Genomic DNA, 18,832 nt, shown 5'->3' with positions numbered 1-18,832 from the left:
GGTGGGGCCGCCGCCGCGAGCCAGTGGTCGGAGCTGCTGTCGGGCAGGCGGCGGCCCCGCCCCTACCCCCCGGGGTGCCGCCCCGCAGGACGCGGCGGCGGCGGCGGGGGCTGCGGCGCCAGTGGAGGCGCGCGGTGCGGTTCGCCCCGCGAGCTGCTGCGACTGCGGCGAGGTGAGGAGGGGGCCGCGGGCGCCAGACCCGGGACTTGGATCCTGGCGGTGCTTGAGCTCGGGAACTTTGAGATAGGGCCGAGAATGTCTAGGGGAGACGAGAGTTTGGGGGCCCCGGGCCCTCATTCCAGAAGAGGTGATGGAGGGAAGAACCGAAGCCTTGGCGCTGGGACACCTAGCGTGGTGTGTTTTGGAGCATGTGAGACTGTGTGGCTGTTTGTGTTGCGTATCGGAGTGAGCGAATGAGTGAAAGTATTATCTGTGGCACGTAGTGACCTGGAGTTTGTATTTACACGTGTGTGTGTGTGTGTGTGTGTGTGTGTGAGAGAGAGAGAGAGAGAGTGACAGAGCCGCGGGGAATCGTGTGTGTGTGTGTGTGTGTGTGTGTGTGTGTGTGTGTGTGAGTGAGTGACAGAGCCGCGGGGAATCGTATTGCCCTCGTCAGCAGTGGGTTTGGGTTTGCTGGTGTGCTTGGGATTACTTCGTGCAAAGACTTCGCTGACTGTGTCTTCGTGGGTTTTGCGAGCGGGAAATGGGTTCACGTTCTCTGATGTGCGCGGGAAAGGCTCACTGTGCTCGTGGTGAGTCCACGTCACAAGAGTCAGCGCCTATCCTCCGATTCCCATTCTCCAGTTTCGGGGGTTCACGGGTGTAACGGGGTATCTGAGCCCTGGATCCGTGGGTGAGCAGTGCAGGGCCTCTGCGCGCAGCCGGGTGGGGAGAACCCACGAGGAGCGCAGTTGGTTATCCGCTGGAGCCATTTCTGTGGCTTTGCATCTCCTGTCTACCCTGTCTTGGTCGCACTGGCTGACACCAGGCAGGCTCCCTTCCCTTTCCTGGCCTCAGTTTCCTCATTCGTCTTAAGAGGGCTGGTGCGGAATTGCAGCGCAGGGGCTTCGCAGGGACGCGCCTGGGAGGCTGAGGCGCTCAAGGAGGCAGGGAAGGAAGCGAGGGGCTTTTTATGATGCATCAGGTGGGTTTGAGCTCCAGTTTGGGTACGTGGGGGCGCGAACCCATTTTAGAGGCGGGTGAGGAGTCAACTGAGGGATGGTGACTTGTCTAAAGGGCTCGCTTCTTGGATTCTAACGTGCGTTTGGTGTCTCCCGTCTGCAGGTCCCCGCGCGCCTGGCGCCATGCACTGCGAGGTGGCCGAGGCGCACTCGGACAAGAGGCCCAAGGAGGTGCCCGGCGTGCCCGGTCCCGGCCGTGGGCCCACTGCTCTCGGCGCGCATATGGCCTTCAGGGTCACCGTGGGCGGCGGCGGCTGCGGGGATGCGAGCTCTCGGGACCTGCTACCCCGGACGCTCGCGCCTCTGCCGCGCGCCCACGACCTCCTCCGGCCGCGGAGCCCCCGAGACTACAGTCAGTCCAAGGCCGCCGCCGGGAAGGGTGAGTCCGGCCCCGCAGCGTCCTCCCAGCAGCGCGCCTTTGTAGGGAGTCTCCGCCGAATTTGGTGGGATTTTCACCCTACTTCTTTTGAGACTGGATTGTCAATCTGAAGTGATTCCTGGGTGTAGGAAGCATCCAATTTAAAGTGTGATAAGCCTGTTTTGGGGTGGGAGGGGATGTATCTCCAGAAAGCTCAAGTTACATCATTTTGCTTCCGTATGTTTCTGATAAAAGTTGTATGAAACTTGTCACAATCTTATTATAAATTAAGGCTCTTTGTAGTTCACCAGTAACGTCGAGCCCCTCTATCTCTGAGTCAGCTAAAGGCATATTTTGAAGTATTCCAGTCTCCCTAAATAACGAAAACCAGAGGCCTTCAGCACGACTTCTCTCCTCTTGGGACCTCAGTTTCCCCATCTGTCAAGTGAGGAATTAGACCAGATGATGTCTGGATTTCTGCCAGAAAACTTTATGAATCCATAATCCGACTTGAGTCGAGTCCTTTTTTTTTTTGAGTCGAGTCCTGACTTAAAACTGTCTTATCTAGACATGACCATTCAAAAATATAACATTCAGTCAAAAGTTACTTTGTCAGTGTTCTTCCTCTACTCAGCAAATCTGTGGAGATGAAGACACAGAGCCCAGCACAGCCTATGGACGTGAATTCAGCAGGGATGCTGGGATATTCCTGAGTATGTTCTTCTCATGGCAGTTAATTATTATTGAGATGTTATTTCTAACTTTCATGCTGACAGATAATTAACCAGAAATTAGGGAAATCTGTTAAGGCCCTTGCCTCCCTTCACTTTTCCCCCCTCTCTTCTAGGAGAAACTCTGGCCTTGCATTTTGGTTAGATCAGCATTTGAGACCTCTTCATTCTATTTCCAGAGGAAGAGAAAAATAAAAACCTATTTGTGTTTTTTAGCTCTGTAGGCATCACTCTGTTAGCATTAGCCTGAGAACGTAGAACAGGTTGGCTGGCTTACTTTTAGAGATGAGAACTCCTTCTGGGTAATAATAATAAAAAAAAAAAGTGAGAAAAAAATCCAGTTCCCAAATTTAGAGACTGGCAAAATTAAATAAATATGAATAGCCCTCCCCTTAAAAGCCCAAAACCCAGACCACCTGACTTTAGGAGAAAGTGTTATTTTTTTTGGGTCTAATTAAAAAAAAATAGTTATCCTCTTTTCTAAGAGATAGAGGTGATTTTTTTTTTAGTAGGACAGATGTGGAAGAAAATGTCTGCAGAGTAGTAGTGTAGGAATTACACTTGAGGTTCTCTCAGCAGTGAGAGAGGGACAGTGTGCAGCTATTAGTTATGCTTGCTGTGGCAAGCCTCCTGGCTCGCCCCTTTCCACGCACAGTGACCTGCTAAACAGATACCTTCTTTTAATATTTTGCATTTAAAATGTAGTGACTATCACCTACTATCCTACTGAGTCCTCAGTACATACATCAAATGGTGCCATTGCTCCAAAGCAGTGGTGATAGAAACCTTTCATCTAGTTGCTGTATGATCTTCCTACTTCCATTCCCCATCCCATGTCTAAAATATGAGATCTTTAAGTTAGGATTGTATTTAGAAAGGACAGAGAAGGTTAAAGGGATGGAGAAAAGGCAGTTACTCTCTGATTAACCTTTTCCCAAGAGCCTTCACAATCATTTTCTTCAGAGCCTCCTGATGAAGCTATTTGGAGAAACTGAGGCCTGTCAGTAGGAGACGTGTCCTGTAAAAAGTCACTTAGCAGGTCAGGACTGGAGATCTGGGCTGCATGTTAAATGGGGACTGGGCTGGAGAGGTTTCGAGCAAGTTCATCCTCACAGTCTAGTCACCAAGTGGCCTGAGACTAAATTAGCTTCCAAGCAGAGCTTTGATGGCCTTCTTAAAAATGACACAAGGAAATGGCACTGTCTTACTGCCTCTCCCTCCATTAATCTTTTCTCTAGCTTTTGCAACTCTTTGCATGTTTGATGCCTCCCTTCGAACGATTGGCTTATTGAAAACAGACAGATGGAAATACCAACTGAGAAATATTTATTGACCGTGCTGGAAATTGTAAGACCCTACTACCTAGAATCTGTGAGACAGATATCAGTCCTCTGAGTTTTAATCTCCTCATTTGTAAATTCACTGTGAGACTTTCTTTGAAAGACTGCATAAATGTGAAGTGACCAGGCTCAGTGCCTGGTTATTGTAATATGTTTCATGTTCTCAACTCCTGGTGTTTCATTTCCACAATAGATAATAATGACTGTCTTCTGTGGTAAACAAAACAGTATTGCAAGAGGAGTTTGTCTTGTAAACTAACAGGGTATAAAAGATAGATTTTACTCATTTGTGCAAGGCATCAGTCTCCGGCCAGCAACATTTGAGATAAAGAGAACAGAGCAAAGAGGGAGAAGAGTTTGCTTTTCAAAAGGTTGAGCGTGAGAAGCCCAGAGCAGCCAAGCCTCAGGTTTTTTGTGGCCACTGCTACCCAGTGATGGGAGAGAAAGCCTGGTCTAGAGTCAGGTTTCAGACGATCAGCCTTCTGCCTTGGACAGACCCTAAGCACAGGCTGGGAGTCACTTGTTGAATCCTGTAGCTTACCTCTGAATGTTGGGATTCTGTGTATTTCCAGATCTGGGGTCAGGAGGCACTGAGGATGGTGCGACGTCATGCGCTAACGCTGTCATCATTTACAATCAGAATCACGATCTGTTTATGGCAGCGTCCCGTTTATCCAGATTCCAAACATTTGGAAAGGCCAAATTACCAGATGCTGCATTTTTCTTTCTTATTTTTAAACACCCGACACTCTGCTTTTATAAGTCCTGACAAGGAAAGAAGGTAAACATCTGGGCTTTATGCAAGCAGACAGCTTTGTGGCGATGCCTAATGACGCTGGTTCCCGTGCACAGTGCTTTACAGTTTTCAGCGTGTTTCCCACACATTACCTCATCCTGCCCTCACACCAGCTGTGCTCTGCCTACCTTGTGGGCTGCTCTGAGGGAACAGATGGACCGGCACTGTGCACTCTGTAAAGAACTGGGCAAACATCGCCTCTTACTGATATGATGCCCACTTTTTAAACTTTTTAAAGATAGGGACAGGTTTAAGGATTTGCTCAAAGTTACAGAGACAGTGAGTGGCAGTTTGTCAAAGCTTCTAGTTCCAAGTAGTCAATTGTGCTGCTGTCACTTTGACCTTCTTTATGGATGGTGGGGACCGAGAGCTGACATTTGCCATGGAGGCCTCCAGAATGTTCCCAGAGAATTTAAAAGTATTTTTCCTTTTAATATTTCTCCTGTCTTGAATCTTTGGAAGTTGGCTAACTATGCCATAGTTAAGACTTCTTACCAGATGTTTCCATTCGCCCAGGGTTGCTGTTCTGAGACCAAACCAGATAATGAAGTCACTATTACCTCACGGCGACTCACTGAGCCTTTCCACCGTATGTGAGCCCTTTCTTAGAAAGAAAAAGGAGGCTGATGATTGTGATAAAATAAATGAGCTCTATCATTAATAAACAGCCACCAAAACATGATTATAAATGTCCAAAAAGTAATATTTTTTTTTTAAAAGGTGGACTTTTATGTTCTTAAAAAAAGAAGGGAAAAGGAAATTGTGTATTTGGGTGTTAGGAGTTGGCTGGGCTGTGTCAGTGGAGAGAAGACATGATGAGGTTTTGGGTACCTGGAAAAGTCCGCATTTGCCAGACACCACTGTGATGTTGAGGGGAGGCGTCGGAGGGGCTAGTGCATCTGTAATAGCAAGATATGGGTTATTTTTGAAGTATTTCTCCCCCTCTGGCTCTGGTGGGCAATTTGCTTGCATTTCATCCATTTTAAATTTTAAAGTGCTGGTCCTGTGATCCGGAAATAATCAGATCCAAATTTTTTCGGTGCTTGAGGTTTCAAATAAGGGGGAGAAAAGCCTGCTGGCCAAATGTCAGGCTCAGGGAGACAAAGAGAAACATGTAAGTGTGTGGGTATACAAATAAGATAGGAACTTGTTGCGTCTCCAGTTGTAAGAGTTATGTATCCGACAAATCTTTTATAGACATGTAGAGGAAACATAATTCCAAAAGATTTCCAAAGAATCTTGAGTGGCTGGAATTTATATTCTCTTCCCACCTCCCAAACCCTCTAGAAATTGCTAAGATTGGTGTGAAATAGAAAGAGAACCATCATGTAATAAGCTTGTCTCTTAGTTTAGGCCATAGTTTACCTGTGGTGTGGTCAGCTGGGCTGAGGTCCCAGGACCCTCTGAGCTGTGGGAGGCATCCACAGGCTGTGTTGCTCTGTCTGTGATTAAAGAAGCACATTGCTTTATATGCTGTGGTTTTCCTTCACACTTCCCCTCCTTCTGGAAGAGAAAAAAAAAAGCCAACACAAACCCCAAACTCACCCCATCTCCGAGTTATTCATCGCCCTGCGTTTCATTTGCGTGAGAAGCTGAGTGAGCCAGCACACTTATTATTTTTTTTACAGTGCGTTAAAATCCCATTACAGGCATAAGTGCACAATGAATCATTTAAAAAAATATATTCGCGTGTTCTTTGTTCTGAATGTTGCATAATTATTGTCATTTTCTTCGGTTTTATTTTGTGGAATCCTGCCAGCATCATAGAAGGGAGAAACTAAAGTTTGGAGTTGGGGTTCCAGTCCTTTTTTGGGTAGGATTAGGGAATAAACTAACAACAACAAACAAATAAACACCAACTGTATTTGGAAGTTGCCCAGCTGCTATCTCAAACTCTTGCAGTGAAATGATAATTTCCCTCCATTCTCTTGGTTTGCTTGGCAAAGTAGTTCCTGTTTTGAAGCTGTTAAGCGGTGTTTAACAATCTTACCTTGAACATATATGAGTATGTTAAAAGTTAAATTATATGGATCGCCACATTTTATATATATATAAATTGCACACACACACACACACACACACACACACACACACATTTGTTGTGTGCCATCAAGTCTGAACCGACTCACAGCTGACCCTCCAGTGGATTTTCAGAGGCAGAAAATCCCACAGGAGCAGATTGTCCATCCTTGTCCTGATATATCTGTGTGTCTGTGTGCGTACATAGATGTTTTTATTCCCCCTAATACAAGTTTTAATTGAAATTCCTTTGGACCTAGAGAGAAGGTTTCTTTCTTTCTTTTTTTTTGTAGGGGGTAGTTTATTTCTGTGCATAAAGAAAGAAGCAAATTCAATTCAAGGAGGAGAAGAAATGAAACAGATTCGGCAGTGAGCTTTGAAAAATTCCACTGGGCTGTGCAGAAAGCACAGCTGTAACGCTAGGGCCAGGCACAAAAAGCAGGCTCCTGAATGTTTGGGCTGCTCGCCTTCACTCTCCTAATGATTCTCGATTCTCGCACTTTTAAAAACAGACTTCTTGTTTATCAACAGCACTACCTGAATTAATAGTTTACAGTGAAAAAAAGAAAATAAATGCTTTCCACATTGGAACCAAAGTCCGGGGACTGACAGCCGAGTTACTGAGTAAGGCAAGCAGAAACGAGGGGGGAAAGTTTTGTGGCTGCTTTGGTCTCCCAAAGCCTTATTTATAAGAAACCGAAAGAAAACAGAGGCCTGGGATGGGGTAGGGGGTGGGGAGACAACAGCCCAATGGTCTTAGAGTTTAAAGTCACTTCAAGCATCTGCTTCCTTTTTTTCTCCGGTCTTCTCCTTAAACTCCAAAGGGTTATTCCTTCAGAAAGTTTCCGGCGGATTGAGGCTGATTGTGTTAGCATTCTGAGCTGTTTTCAAAGTCAGCATTTGAGTCAGATGCACAGAGAAGAGACCGTCAGTCCGTCAACTGAGTAACTTTTCCTGTATGGCCTGAATTATGTGGTGGTTAGGGTTGGAGCTTGCCTGGAGCAAACACATGCATCGTTGTAGTCTCGATGTTTGTGTGCAAAGGCCCTTAGCTTCAAACCTCAGTGTTCCTGCCTGTAAAATGGAGAACAGTTCAGTTAGAAGGTTGGGAAGGAGGTAGAGAGTGAAAAGAGGCTGCCTTTGCCAGCTTAGGGATTGAACCTTCCCTTGGAACTCTTACAGGAGCTCTGGTGGCCTAGTCCACAGGGAATAGTAGTGCTAGCCCAAAGGTGACACCCCTCTGGTGGTTCAAATTCACCAGCTCCTCTGCAGGAGAAAGGTGGGTTATCTCGCATGTGATTTACAACCTTAGAAACTCGCTGGAGGGTCAGTTATGAGTTGGTTCTGAGTAAACAGCAGTGAGTTTTTGGAATTCTTGACTCCTGAAGCTGATCACTGAAGGAATGGGAAGAGAAAGGTGAATGAGTATTTATTGAGTACCTATTCAGCTCTAGACCAGATACTTTAGAGCTGTGATTACATTTGCCAACAACTCTGAGAAGAGACAGAAACAGAGGTTTGGAGAGGTTAGGTGACATGCCCAACGTTGCACTTGTTAGTTAGTTGTAAGTAGTAGATGGATTTGAAGCCAGATCTGGCCGACAGCAAAAACTGTTACTTTCTTCTTAAAGCACACTGCTACCCAGACTAATCTTTAAAATCCAGCAGAGCAGGAGTTCTATACTATGGCATTCCGGTGTGCTTCCAAGCCTTGGGAAGCTGGTCCGAACAGCATCCCTAGAACCCGGAGGCTCAGTAAGCAGACTGGGGCATGGCTTTAAGAGGACACTCTGCCTCCTTTAGGACAGTGCCCACCAGCCTGCTATAAGAAATGGGCATAGGAGAGTGGTTCTTATTTGTGATGTGGGGGTCTTGAGGAAGACCATGGAGGACCCTGGAGGGGACCCTTTCTCGGCAGCATACACCTCCTCTCCCACTCTGCTTCCATTAGTGACTGTGGATCACAGTCCCCTTTTCAATTAGAGCTTTTCATACAATTTGGGGATATTCCTTGCCAAGGCTCTGGTCATGGACTCCCCTCTGTGGCTTCTGAGAATATTTGTTTGTGAATGTGCTTCCTGATCCCTGCCACACTTGATGTATAGAGGCCACTCCTCAAGTAAGGGGCAGTGGTTGAGGAATTTGTTAAATACATATTTCTTATTAAGTGATATGTGGGACGATGAAGGATGTGGAGGTAGAACAGGCCAGAGATTACACTGAATTTGAGAATTTAGAGGGTTGAGAGCTCTGTGATCACTGAGCCAAATGACTCAAGTAAGAAAAAAAGAAACAAACCCATTACCTTCAAGTCACATCCTTGTCATCGTGACCCTGTAGGGCAAGGTAGAACTGTCCTGTGAGGTTTCTAAGGCTGTGACTCTTTGCAGAAGCAAATTGGCACATCTTTATTTTTTTTTCTTCACACCAAGTGTTCGATAAGTTTGAACGAACCTCTGAAGCTTCTGTTAGCACTTAATCACCGCACCACCAGGGCTCAAATCCCCTCCAAAGTAGATGGAAAAAGTCCCACCAAGAGGTTGTTGACTGTGGCCTGGAGGAGAGGTTTGTGTGTGCATATGAGTATGAGAATGGTGTTTTTATTTTGAAGATGAAATTACAGAATTTGTGTTGTCCAGCCCTGTTAACTCTGGATCTATAAGGAACAATTTGAAGAAGAATCCGGGACTGCCGCTTGCTATACAGCCTAGTTGCCTTTTTTAGCAGCCGGATCACTTTTTTAGATGCTGTCGCTTTTGTTTTTAAATAACAGGTTTGATGGAAAATAAGGCTTTAGCGAGAAACCAGGGAGTACTCTAAGCCTGACTTTAAAAATTACAGATCCCATTTGCTGTTTTAAGCTCTCCGGAGGGCCAGAGATTGGGTTTGTTTTGGAACGTTGCTGGACTATATGAATTACTTCTCTGAGGTTTGGGTATTTAATACCTAGTAGAAGTTTGTGTAAGAGTTGATGATGTATTTTGCCGACTTTCCAACCCTGTAAATAAATTACACGTGCCAGCGGAGGCTGCCAGGATCCACTGTGTCAATTGAAGCTTAATTTTTATCCCAAACCACTTAATGCTTTTGTGCTAGCGAGTAGAGAAAGTTACCGGGTTTCGCCCAGCGAGACGGCTTAGATCCTGCGTAGGCCTTCGTGGATTCACTGATTGTTCAACAGTTTGCAGTGAAGTTGCTTCGCTTCTCTCAAGCCCAACCCTCAAGGCAGAGAATGATAATATAATTTTAAGTGTATCGTAAAAATGAAACTCAATCGCTTCCACTCCCCAAACCTGTCTCACTCCGCGTCTCTGGAGAAAAACGGGCCGTAATTGTGTGTTTAATCTCAAGACTGCCAGTGTGTTTTATCTTATTTGAGTGCAAAGCCCAGGTAATGACGCTGACATTTCCATCGCGAAACAAAATAGGGTTTCTAATTTGGAGACACTATTAAATATTTCATGCTTCAACCAAACGCAATTCTTTTCCCCCCCTATAATAAGTTTAAATATTAATTCTCTGGAATGTCAGATGCCTAAAGCTAGGCATTTAGTGATCTGCAGTTTCAAATATCCCGAAGAAGGTTTATGAAACAGGATATTTCACTTGAAGGGATGGGTAGTGTGTTTCAGAGATATCTGAATTCAAGGCAGCGTCTTCTGATTTACTTTTTAAAGGGAAAAGGTCGTAAAATAAGTTGCTTTATGTGCTGAAGGATTAAGTGGCTTAGGCTGAAATAACAGCAGGGACTTTAGTATTTTTCTCTGTTATATTTTAACAATGCTTTTTGGGGGGAGGGGGTGGGTCATTTCCCCGCCTGTTTGTCTCCTCCCCCATCCCCCCAACCCCCCCCTCTGCCAGATGGCTTTAATTCTAACCAAATCCCACACTGAGGCCAAATGATTGATCAAACAGTCATTTGTATTTACGTAGCACTCTTTGTGAGAATATCTCTGCATCAGAGCGTCTCACTGGGATGGGATCTTTTTTTGGACCTTTAGATGATCGATTTCAAATGACTTGAGGGGACTCGGAAAGGTGAAGGTGCAGACGTGGATGGAGAGCAGAAATCCCAGACTTGAAATCCTCAGTGCTTCCAGCTTAAAAATATTTCTGTTACTTCCCATCCCTAACGGCAGGGGTATCCCTAGTTTTCCAAATAGAAGGATAAAAATGTTTGAATTGTCTGATAGTGATTTAGCTTATAGTAGCTGCTGATGGAGAAAAAAAAAAAAAAAACAAACCCAAGGAGAAAAGGTTAAAAGAGATTGCAGCTTTTAAATTTAATGAAATATACTAGTTTTAAATGTCGTTGAACAGGCTCCTGGCTGAGTCGCCAGCAAGTTTTCAGAGACTTTAACTCATACTGGAGGGGATTGCCTATCTTTCTTCCATGGAGCAGTTGGTGGGTTCAAACCACATGCCTTGGTAGTACAACTTCTTACCACTAGGCCGCCAGAGCATTCTAGTTTTAAATAGATTAGAATTTTGTCTATAGCATTTATGCATAACTCTAAAAGCATGAGTTTGTTTTACATAAGCTAGAGACCTCCCCTGAAATTACAGCTTGGCCCATAGATTGGAGGCCTGTTGGCTAGTGGGAAAAGTACGAGCCCTTTGCCCTGGCATTCAGGGCCCTCCTGTCCGGCTCACCTCTATATCACTGATCTTGGCTTTCTTATTCTCTGACAGCAGGGAACTTTTCCTTATGCAGCCTTAGACCTGGAATTTTCTGTTTACTTGTCTTCTTTCCTTGTAAACGATGAGCTTCTTGAGCCTCTGGTTGTGTCTTTATTTATCTTTGGGCCTTCTTAAATCATTTTTAGAACAACTTGGAAAAGAAATACTTAATACTCAAATATTTATCTTTGTAACCCTCTCATCCAGCACAAGGTCTGGAGAAGTACACATCTGAGAGGTGTGGAGGATGCTGACTGAGACCAGAGGCATCAGACCACTCAGAGTCCTGGCTCCATGAACTAACTTGGAGGCCTTGGGCGAGTTATTGAGCTCTCTGCACCTTATCAGTAAGGTGGGAATAATAGGAATGCTTCCAAAAGGCTGTTATGATAATTGAGTTAATATATGTCTCTCATTGTTGTGGCATTGATTTCGTAGTCAAAATGACCATCTGTTGGGTTTCTGAAGCTATAAATCTTTAGAAGAAAAGACTGCCTAATTTTTTCCCCAAAGAGTGGCTGGTGGATTTGTATTGCTTACCTTTTGGCTAGCAGTGTAGTGCAACATACAAAACACAGTACATTACCAGAGCGTCAAACACAGTACACCACCAGAGCATCAAACACAGTACACCACCAGAGTGTCAGACAAACACAGTACACCACCAGAGCGTCAAACAAACACAGTACACCATCAGAGCATCAAACAAACACAGTACACCACCAGAGCGTCAAACAAACACAGTACACCACCAGAGCATCAGACAAACACAGTACACCACCAGAGCGTCAAACAAACACAGTACACCACCAGAGCACTGAACACAGTACACCACCAGAGTGCCGAACACAGTACACCACCAGAGCGCCGAACACAGTACACCACCAGAGCGCCAAACACAGTACACCACCAGAACGCTGAACACAGTACACTGACAGAGCGTCAAACACAGTACACTACCAGAGCGTCTTTAGTGTATATGCATAAAAACAGAGTTGGCACAGGGCAAATGCTCAACCGTTAATTACTGTTACTGTTGTTACTGCTAATATGTGAATGTTGGTAAGCAAATGTTTTGGAAAGATGTTTTCTGCTTTGCTTGCCACAAGTTGTTGTTATTCTGAGCCTGTCTCACTAACTCTGACAAACCTAATATCATTGCCCCAGTTACTATGCCAATCCATCTCATCCAGGATCTTCATGTCCTGCGCTATCCCTCCACATTTCCAAGAGTGATGTCCTTCCTCCAAGGACTGGTCCCTCCTGGCCACTTGTCCAACGTATATGAGAAAAAGTTTCAAATTGTAGCCTCCAAGGAGAAATTTGGTTTCACCCTCTCCAAGACCTGTTTGTTCTCTTGGCAGTCCGTAGTATGTTCAGTACTCTTCTCCAGCACCACAACTCAAAGGCATTGATTCTGCTTCTGTTATCCTTAGCCATTGTCCAGCTTTCTGATTCATAGCAAGTAATTGCGAAGACCATGGCATAGATCATGTGTACCTTAGTCTCTAGACTGACATCATTGCTCTTCAGCACTCTGGCGAGTCCCTGACAGCAGAGTTTCCCAATGCAATTTGCCTTTTGATTTCCTGACTGCTGGTGCCAAGAGTTTTGATGATAGAGCTGAGCAGGCAGAAATTGTTAACAGTCTCAATCCCAGTGGTGAGAATTTTTGTCTTCTTGATGTTGAGCTTCAAACCATATTAAAGGTTACAGTCCTTGACCTTCTGCAGCAAATGCAGAAGTTTCAGCAAGTAAGGTTGTGTAGTCTGCATAGCATAGGTTGTTGATGAGTCTTCCTTCAGTCCTCCTTATAAAGCTTAGCCTCCTGAATAATCTGTTTCGCATATAGAATGAAAAGGTATCCCTGATGCACTCTTTCCTAATTTTGAACCAGACAGTGTTTCATTGCTCAGTTCTAATGACTGCCTCTGGTCCAAAAATAAGTTTCACATGAGCACCATCAAGTGTTTTGAGATTCCCATTCTTCTCAAGGTTAGCAACAGTTTGTTGTGATCTATGCAGTCAATGCCTTTGCGTAGCCAATGAAACAGGTAGACATTCCTCTGGTACTCTTTGCTTTCAGCCAAGATCCATCTGACATTGGTGATAATGTATTTAGTGCCACGAGCTCTTCTAAACCAGCTTGCATTTCTGGTAGTTTTCTATCAATATATTGTTCCAGTTATTCTTGGATAATCTGCAGCAAGATTTTGCTTGTGTGTGATATTGATGATAGTGCTTGATAATTCCCACACTCAGTTGTATCACCTTTTTTGGGGGGGGATGGGAATAAATATGATTTCTTCCAGTCAATTGGCCAGGTAGTTGTCCTCTACATTTTTTAGTACAACCTGGGAGCACCAGACGGAGTCCTTATTCTTTAAGACCCCCCCCCCCGCCCCAAGTCCACCTCCTCCTGGAAGCAGGACTATGTGAGAGCTCCAGCTTCTACAGCCCCTGTTCTTCCTTCGACTACAGCACTGATCGACTCTCTGAAGATTGTTTGTTGGGATATCCTTGAGGACAGTGACAGAGTCTCATATTTCTCCAGGCAGTGTAGTGTGTGTGTAACAGATGAGCTGTTGTTGGTTCTTAATAAAGTGACAGGATTGTGACTAGGTCTTTAGGCCTGACTCTTCGTCTGATGCTGTTTCTTCTCCGCACTGTGGTACCCTAACCTCTTGTTGTCATTGTTAGTTGCAGTCATTCAGTCCGAACTCATGGACACTATATGTGCTGAGTTGAACCTGATGAGGATAGGTGTGCATGTGTATCTTCCTTTTTCTTTGTAACCTTGTCCCCTGGTGATGGTTGAGGGAATGAGACATTCCAGAGCCCCTGCTTTGATGCCTGCTGCCCTTTTGAACTTGAGTAGCTTAGAATTCCTCCATGACCCTCAGTTTCCACATCTGTAAAATAAAGATCTTTGTACCTTTGTTGTGCAGTTGTTGGGAACTGCATTGTAGACTATAGGATCTTACCAGGTCAAAGGATTGGTGTCTGTGAAATTCAGTAATTGCCCTGGGTTTTCTAGGACTGTAAATAGAAGTTATAAATGTGGCTCATTACAATTAGATAAATGTAAAAGTTCCGTTCTTAAACATTAAAAACTTATTAAGTTTGCTAAATCACATGGAGCAGACAATAAATGAAAATGGTTCAAAATCTAGGAGACTCATAAAAAGAGAGTTGGGGAGAGCCTTCTTCTTGTGCTTTTCCCCAGTACCCCTCGCTGCTGGTGTCAACTGAGGATTCCATTGCTTTCTTCTGTCTACCCAGAGCATACAAGCATGTCAGCACATGTATGTGTGTATGTGTGTGTGTGTTACATATATACATAATGTTTAGAGATTTTTTTTAAAAATACTGATTTACAGAGCTCGAACAGATTGTTTTTCACACCAGATCTCTCCCATTTCCTCACCCCTCTCTCCTATAAAATTGTGTGATCTTATGATTCACTGCTCTGGCTTCCTCACCTTTCTGCTTCCACCCTCTTCCCAGATCCTCATACTCATTCTGCAGTAATGGTCTTATACAATATTTGTCTTTATGGGACTGAGTTAGTAGGGTTATTATTTTTTTTAAAAGCTTTTCTCCTAATATAGATAATGCTGCAATGAATATTTATGTGGTAATCATTATTTTAGTCTCTGATTATTTTCTTGGGCTGGATTCCCAGAAGCGAAAATTGCTGGGTTAAAGGGTGGTAACATTTGATACCCATTACCAAATAGCTTTTTAGAAAGTTGCATTCATTTTCACAACTGCAAGCTCTTCAGAACAGTGACTGTCGCCTCATCATCCTCTGGTGTTTCGAAAACAATGTCCTCATTGGAAGGTGGAGAATGGCGTCTTGTTATAATTTGTTTTAAAACTTTTTTGATAGTTAATGGGGCTGAAAAGATACTGTATTTAAAAATCACAGTCCTTTTCCCTCCTCTTTGGCAAGTTGTTTTTCAAACTGGGATCTGAATATCTTATTTAGTTTAAACAGATATATATCTTCAAGGGTTCATTAAGTTAAGGATGATAGAAGAATTGATGCCTTCGAGTTGTGATGCTGGAGAAGGGTCTTGAACATACCATGGACTGCCAAGAAAACAAATAAGTCTGTCTTGGAGAGGGTGAAACCAAGTTTCTTCTTGGATGCTAGGATTTTGAAGCTCCGTCTCACATACTTTGGGCATGTGGACAGGAGGTACTGGTCCTTGGAGAGACAGCGCAGGAGAGGAAGACCCAGAGATGGAGTGACACAGTAACTGGGTCAATGGCAGTAGGTGTATTGGAGTCAATGACATTGGCACGGACAGAGCAGGCTTCAGAGCTATTGTACATAAGGTTGCTTTGAGTTGTGAGTGACTCGATGGTACATAACAACAACAACAACAACAACAACAACAACAACAACAACAACATTATGTTAAGAATATTACTGCTTCGTTTATCCTATTTGTTGCTAATGATTTTTTTTAACTGAGTTATTGAGTCAACTAGGACTTCTAACTGTCCCAGTAAACAACAAATCTGAACCTATGCCAACCTCATCGTCTCTGATCTGTTTGAACTCATTGTTGCAGTCACTGTATCAGTCCATTTTCTTGAGCCTTTCCTCTTTCTGACCCTCCCCCTTTTCCAGCATTATGTCCTTTTCCAAAGACTGGCCTCCCCTGACAACATACCCAAAGTATGTGAGATCGTTTTACAGCCTTGTCTCCCAGGAGCACCTTAGTTGTGATTTCTCCAGGACACACGGCTCTTTTGGCAATCCATGGGATAGTCAGAACTCCTTTTTAGCACCATAGTTCAAAAGCACGGATGCAGATCTCTCAGTCCAGTGTTCAGATGCCTAGAAAGTGATTGAAAAGATCATGGCTTGGATCAGGTGCATCCTAAGTCTTTAAACTTATGTTCTTTATCACTTTGGAGAGATCTTTGACTGCAGTTTTTTTCAGTGCAACACATCTTTTTTGCTTTGCTGGTACTGTGAGTGAGGATTGTGGATCCAAGTAAAACAAGTCTGCTATTTGCTTAAATATTCAATTTATGATGATTTTGAAGTAAAAGGTTAAAATTTTTGATAATAGTGATATTACCAAGATTTTTCTTTGTTATTTTCTTCACTACTTTTCTTTTTGTGGTTCACTAAGTCCCATAGTTTGACACTGTTACTCTTTTCAGAAAGAAGCCATTTCTTTCTTATTGAGAATACGCACAGCCGAACACACCAATCCAACAGTTTCCCTGTGATCAATACAATGATGATGTTGATTACATTCTTCAAGGTGTGTAGCCATTTTCAGCCTCCTTTCCTGAGTTGCTTCTCTTAAAGGTTTCCTATGTAACCTTCCTAGTTTCTGTCAGTTTTTTTAAAAATTAATTTTAATGAAAGTTTACGGAGACACAGGGTTTTCAGTCATTCATTGTTGCACTTTTCTCCCTGCCCACCCTTCCCCCCACTTCACTCTTCTCTTTGAAAAGTAAAACTCTTTCATTGTTATACAATCCCTCCCCCCAAGTCCACTCCTTTGCGCGGCCTTCATTCTGGACTCCTGTCATGACAATAATACCCAATCATATATCCCTTTTAAACAGTTCTCTCCCTCATGTGTTTTAGTCCATATATTGTTATTGTTGTTAGGTGCCATCAAGTCAAACACAACTCATAGTGACCCTATGAACAAAAGATCTGAACTGTGTTCTATCCTGCTCTATCCTTACACTTCCTGACACACAAGAGCCCGTTGTAGCAGTTACTGTGTCAGTCTACCTGGATGAGGGTCTTTTTCTCCTTCACTGACACTTCTCCAAGGAATAGCCCTTTCTGGCAACATGTCCAAAGTATATGAGGCGAAGCCTCACCATTCTTGCCTCCAAAGAGCACTCTTGCTGCACCATATCCAAGACATATCTGTTTGTTCTTTTGGCCGTCTTTGGGATGTTCAGTGCTGTTCTCCAACACCACAGCTCAAAGGTGTCAATTGTTTTTCCATCATCCTTATTCATTGTCCAGCTCTTGGATGCATAGCTAGTAATAAGAAAGACTGTAGCCTGAATCAGATGCACCTTAGTCTTCCAACTAACATCACTACTCCTCAATAATTTGGAAAAGTCCCTAACTGTAGATTTTCCCAGTGCAATGCATCTCCTTATTTCCTGACTGCTGGTACCAAGGGTGTTAATTGTGGATCCAAGCAAGATGAAACTGTTGACAGTTTAAATCTTCTCTCCATTTATCATGAGGCTGCTTATTGGTCTAGTGGTAAGAATCTTGGTTTTACTGACATTGAGATCCAATCCATAGCAAAGGCTGCATTCCTTGATCTTCTGCAACAAGTGCTTCGAGCCCTCCTTACATAGTCTTAAATGCACTCACCAGTCTATGCCAGGAAATTTGGAGGACGGCTGTCTGGCCAACAGATTGGAAGAAGTCCATATTTGTTTCCATTCCCAAGAAAGATGATCCAACTGAATGTGGAGATTATCTAATAATACCGTTGATATCACATGCAAGCAAAATGCTGCCGAAGATCGTGAAAACAAACAAACAAACAACAAACCATGGCTGATGGATTTAGAAATGACCTTTTTCATTATGAAGGTAATCCTATCTTTCCTCACCTTTTCATCTCTGGCATAGTAGAACATATGATTGTCCGACACAAAATGTTTCATGCCAGTCTATCTCATTATGCCAATACCGGGTATATAAATACTTATACATTCTATTTCTGTCTTAACAATGTCCAGTTTCCTATATTCATGCTTCTGATATTTCACATTCCAGTCACTAGTGTCTGCTTACAACTGTTCTTCCTCCTGTGTGTTTCTGTATTTGGGGGCTCGGCCTAAGGTGTGATATCTGCTAGACTGTTCTAAGTGTGCTGTGTTGTACATAGGGTTTTTGAAAACTGTTGTTTTGGAAGTAGATGGCTATATTATTACTATTTTTGCTAGCTTGTATATGAGTAATACTCAAAAATGAATTTATATTTTAAGCAAAACTGTCTAATTGTTTTTAAGACTTTTAATACTTAACAACTGCTGTGCTGCTATGTGATATCCAGTTGACTCTCGCTTCATTGCTGACCCTCCAGCAGGTTTTTAGAGGCAGTAAGTCGCACAGGAGGAGATTGCCCACCCTTCTCCCAAGGAGCAGCTGGTGGATTCAAACCATGTCTTTGTGATGCAGCACGAGTTCTCACCACTAGACCTTTTGAATATTGTTTTTGTGCCATTAATTCAACTGTGACCCATAGTGACCCTCTGAACAACAGACCTGAAGCCTGCCCTATGTTAGAGCATCCTCCTGGCTTCTGATAGGCTGGAGCCGGTTGTTACAGTCACTTTGTCAATCCACCTGGTTGAAGTCTTCCACTCTTTCTCTGACTTTCCAATTTTTCCAGCATGGTGCCCCTTTCCAAGGACTGACTCCCTATGACAACATGCCCAAAATATGTGATATACAGTTCCACTGTCGTTTTTTCTAAGGAACACTTTGGTTGTACTTCCTTCAAAACAAACTTCTTTTGACAGTCCATGGAATATTCAGAACTCCTCTCTAACACCACAACTCAAAGGCATCGATTTTCTGTCATTCTTGCCACTGTCCAACTTTTAGATACATAGGAAGCAATTGAAAATACCATGGCTTGGCTCAGGTGCACCTTATTCTTTAAACTGACTCTATTACCTAAGAGAGGTTTTGAGGGCAGATTTTCTCA

The 18,832-nt window shown here is 43.7% G+C and overlaps 1 protein-coding gene across 1 annotated transcript in view; it reads left to right on the top strand.

Moving 5' to 3' along the window:
- Positions 1-1,304: 1,304 nt before the first annotated feature.
- GLIS1 (GLIS family zinc finger 1) overlaps positions 1,305-18,832 on the top strand; it is a 429,609-nt gene continuing 412,081 nt past the window's right edge. Inside the window, exon 1 of the mRNA XM_006879701.1 lies at positions 1,305-1,560. Coding sequence (XP_006879763.1) covers positions 1,305-1,560 — 256 coding nt within the window. The remainder of the gene's footprint in view (positions 1,561-18,832) is intronic.

The sequence above is a fragment of the Elephantulus edwardii genome, unplaced genomic scaffold, assembly GCF_000299155.1.
Source record: "Elephantulus edwardii isolate Elephantulus edwardi_28Jun2011 unplaced genomic scaffold, EleEdw1.0 scaffold00005, whole genome shotgun sequence".
In the NCBI taxonomy this organism is placed as follows: Eukaryota; Metazoa; Chordata; class Mammalia; order Macroscelidea; family Macroscelididae; genus Elephantulus; species Elephantulus edwardii.
This window is presented reverse-complemented; position numbering and strand designations above follow the sequence as displayed.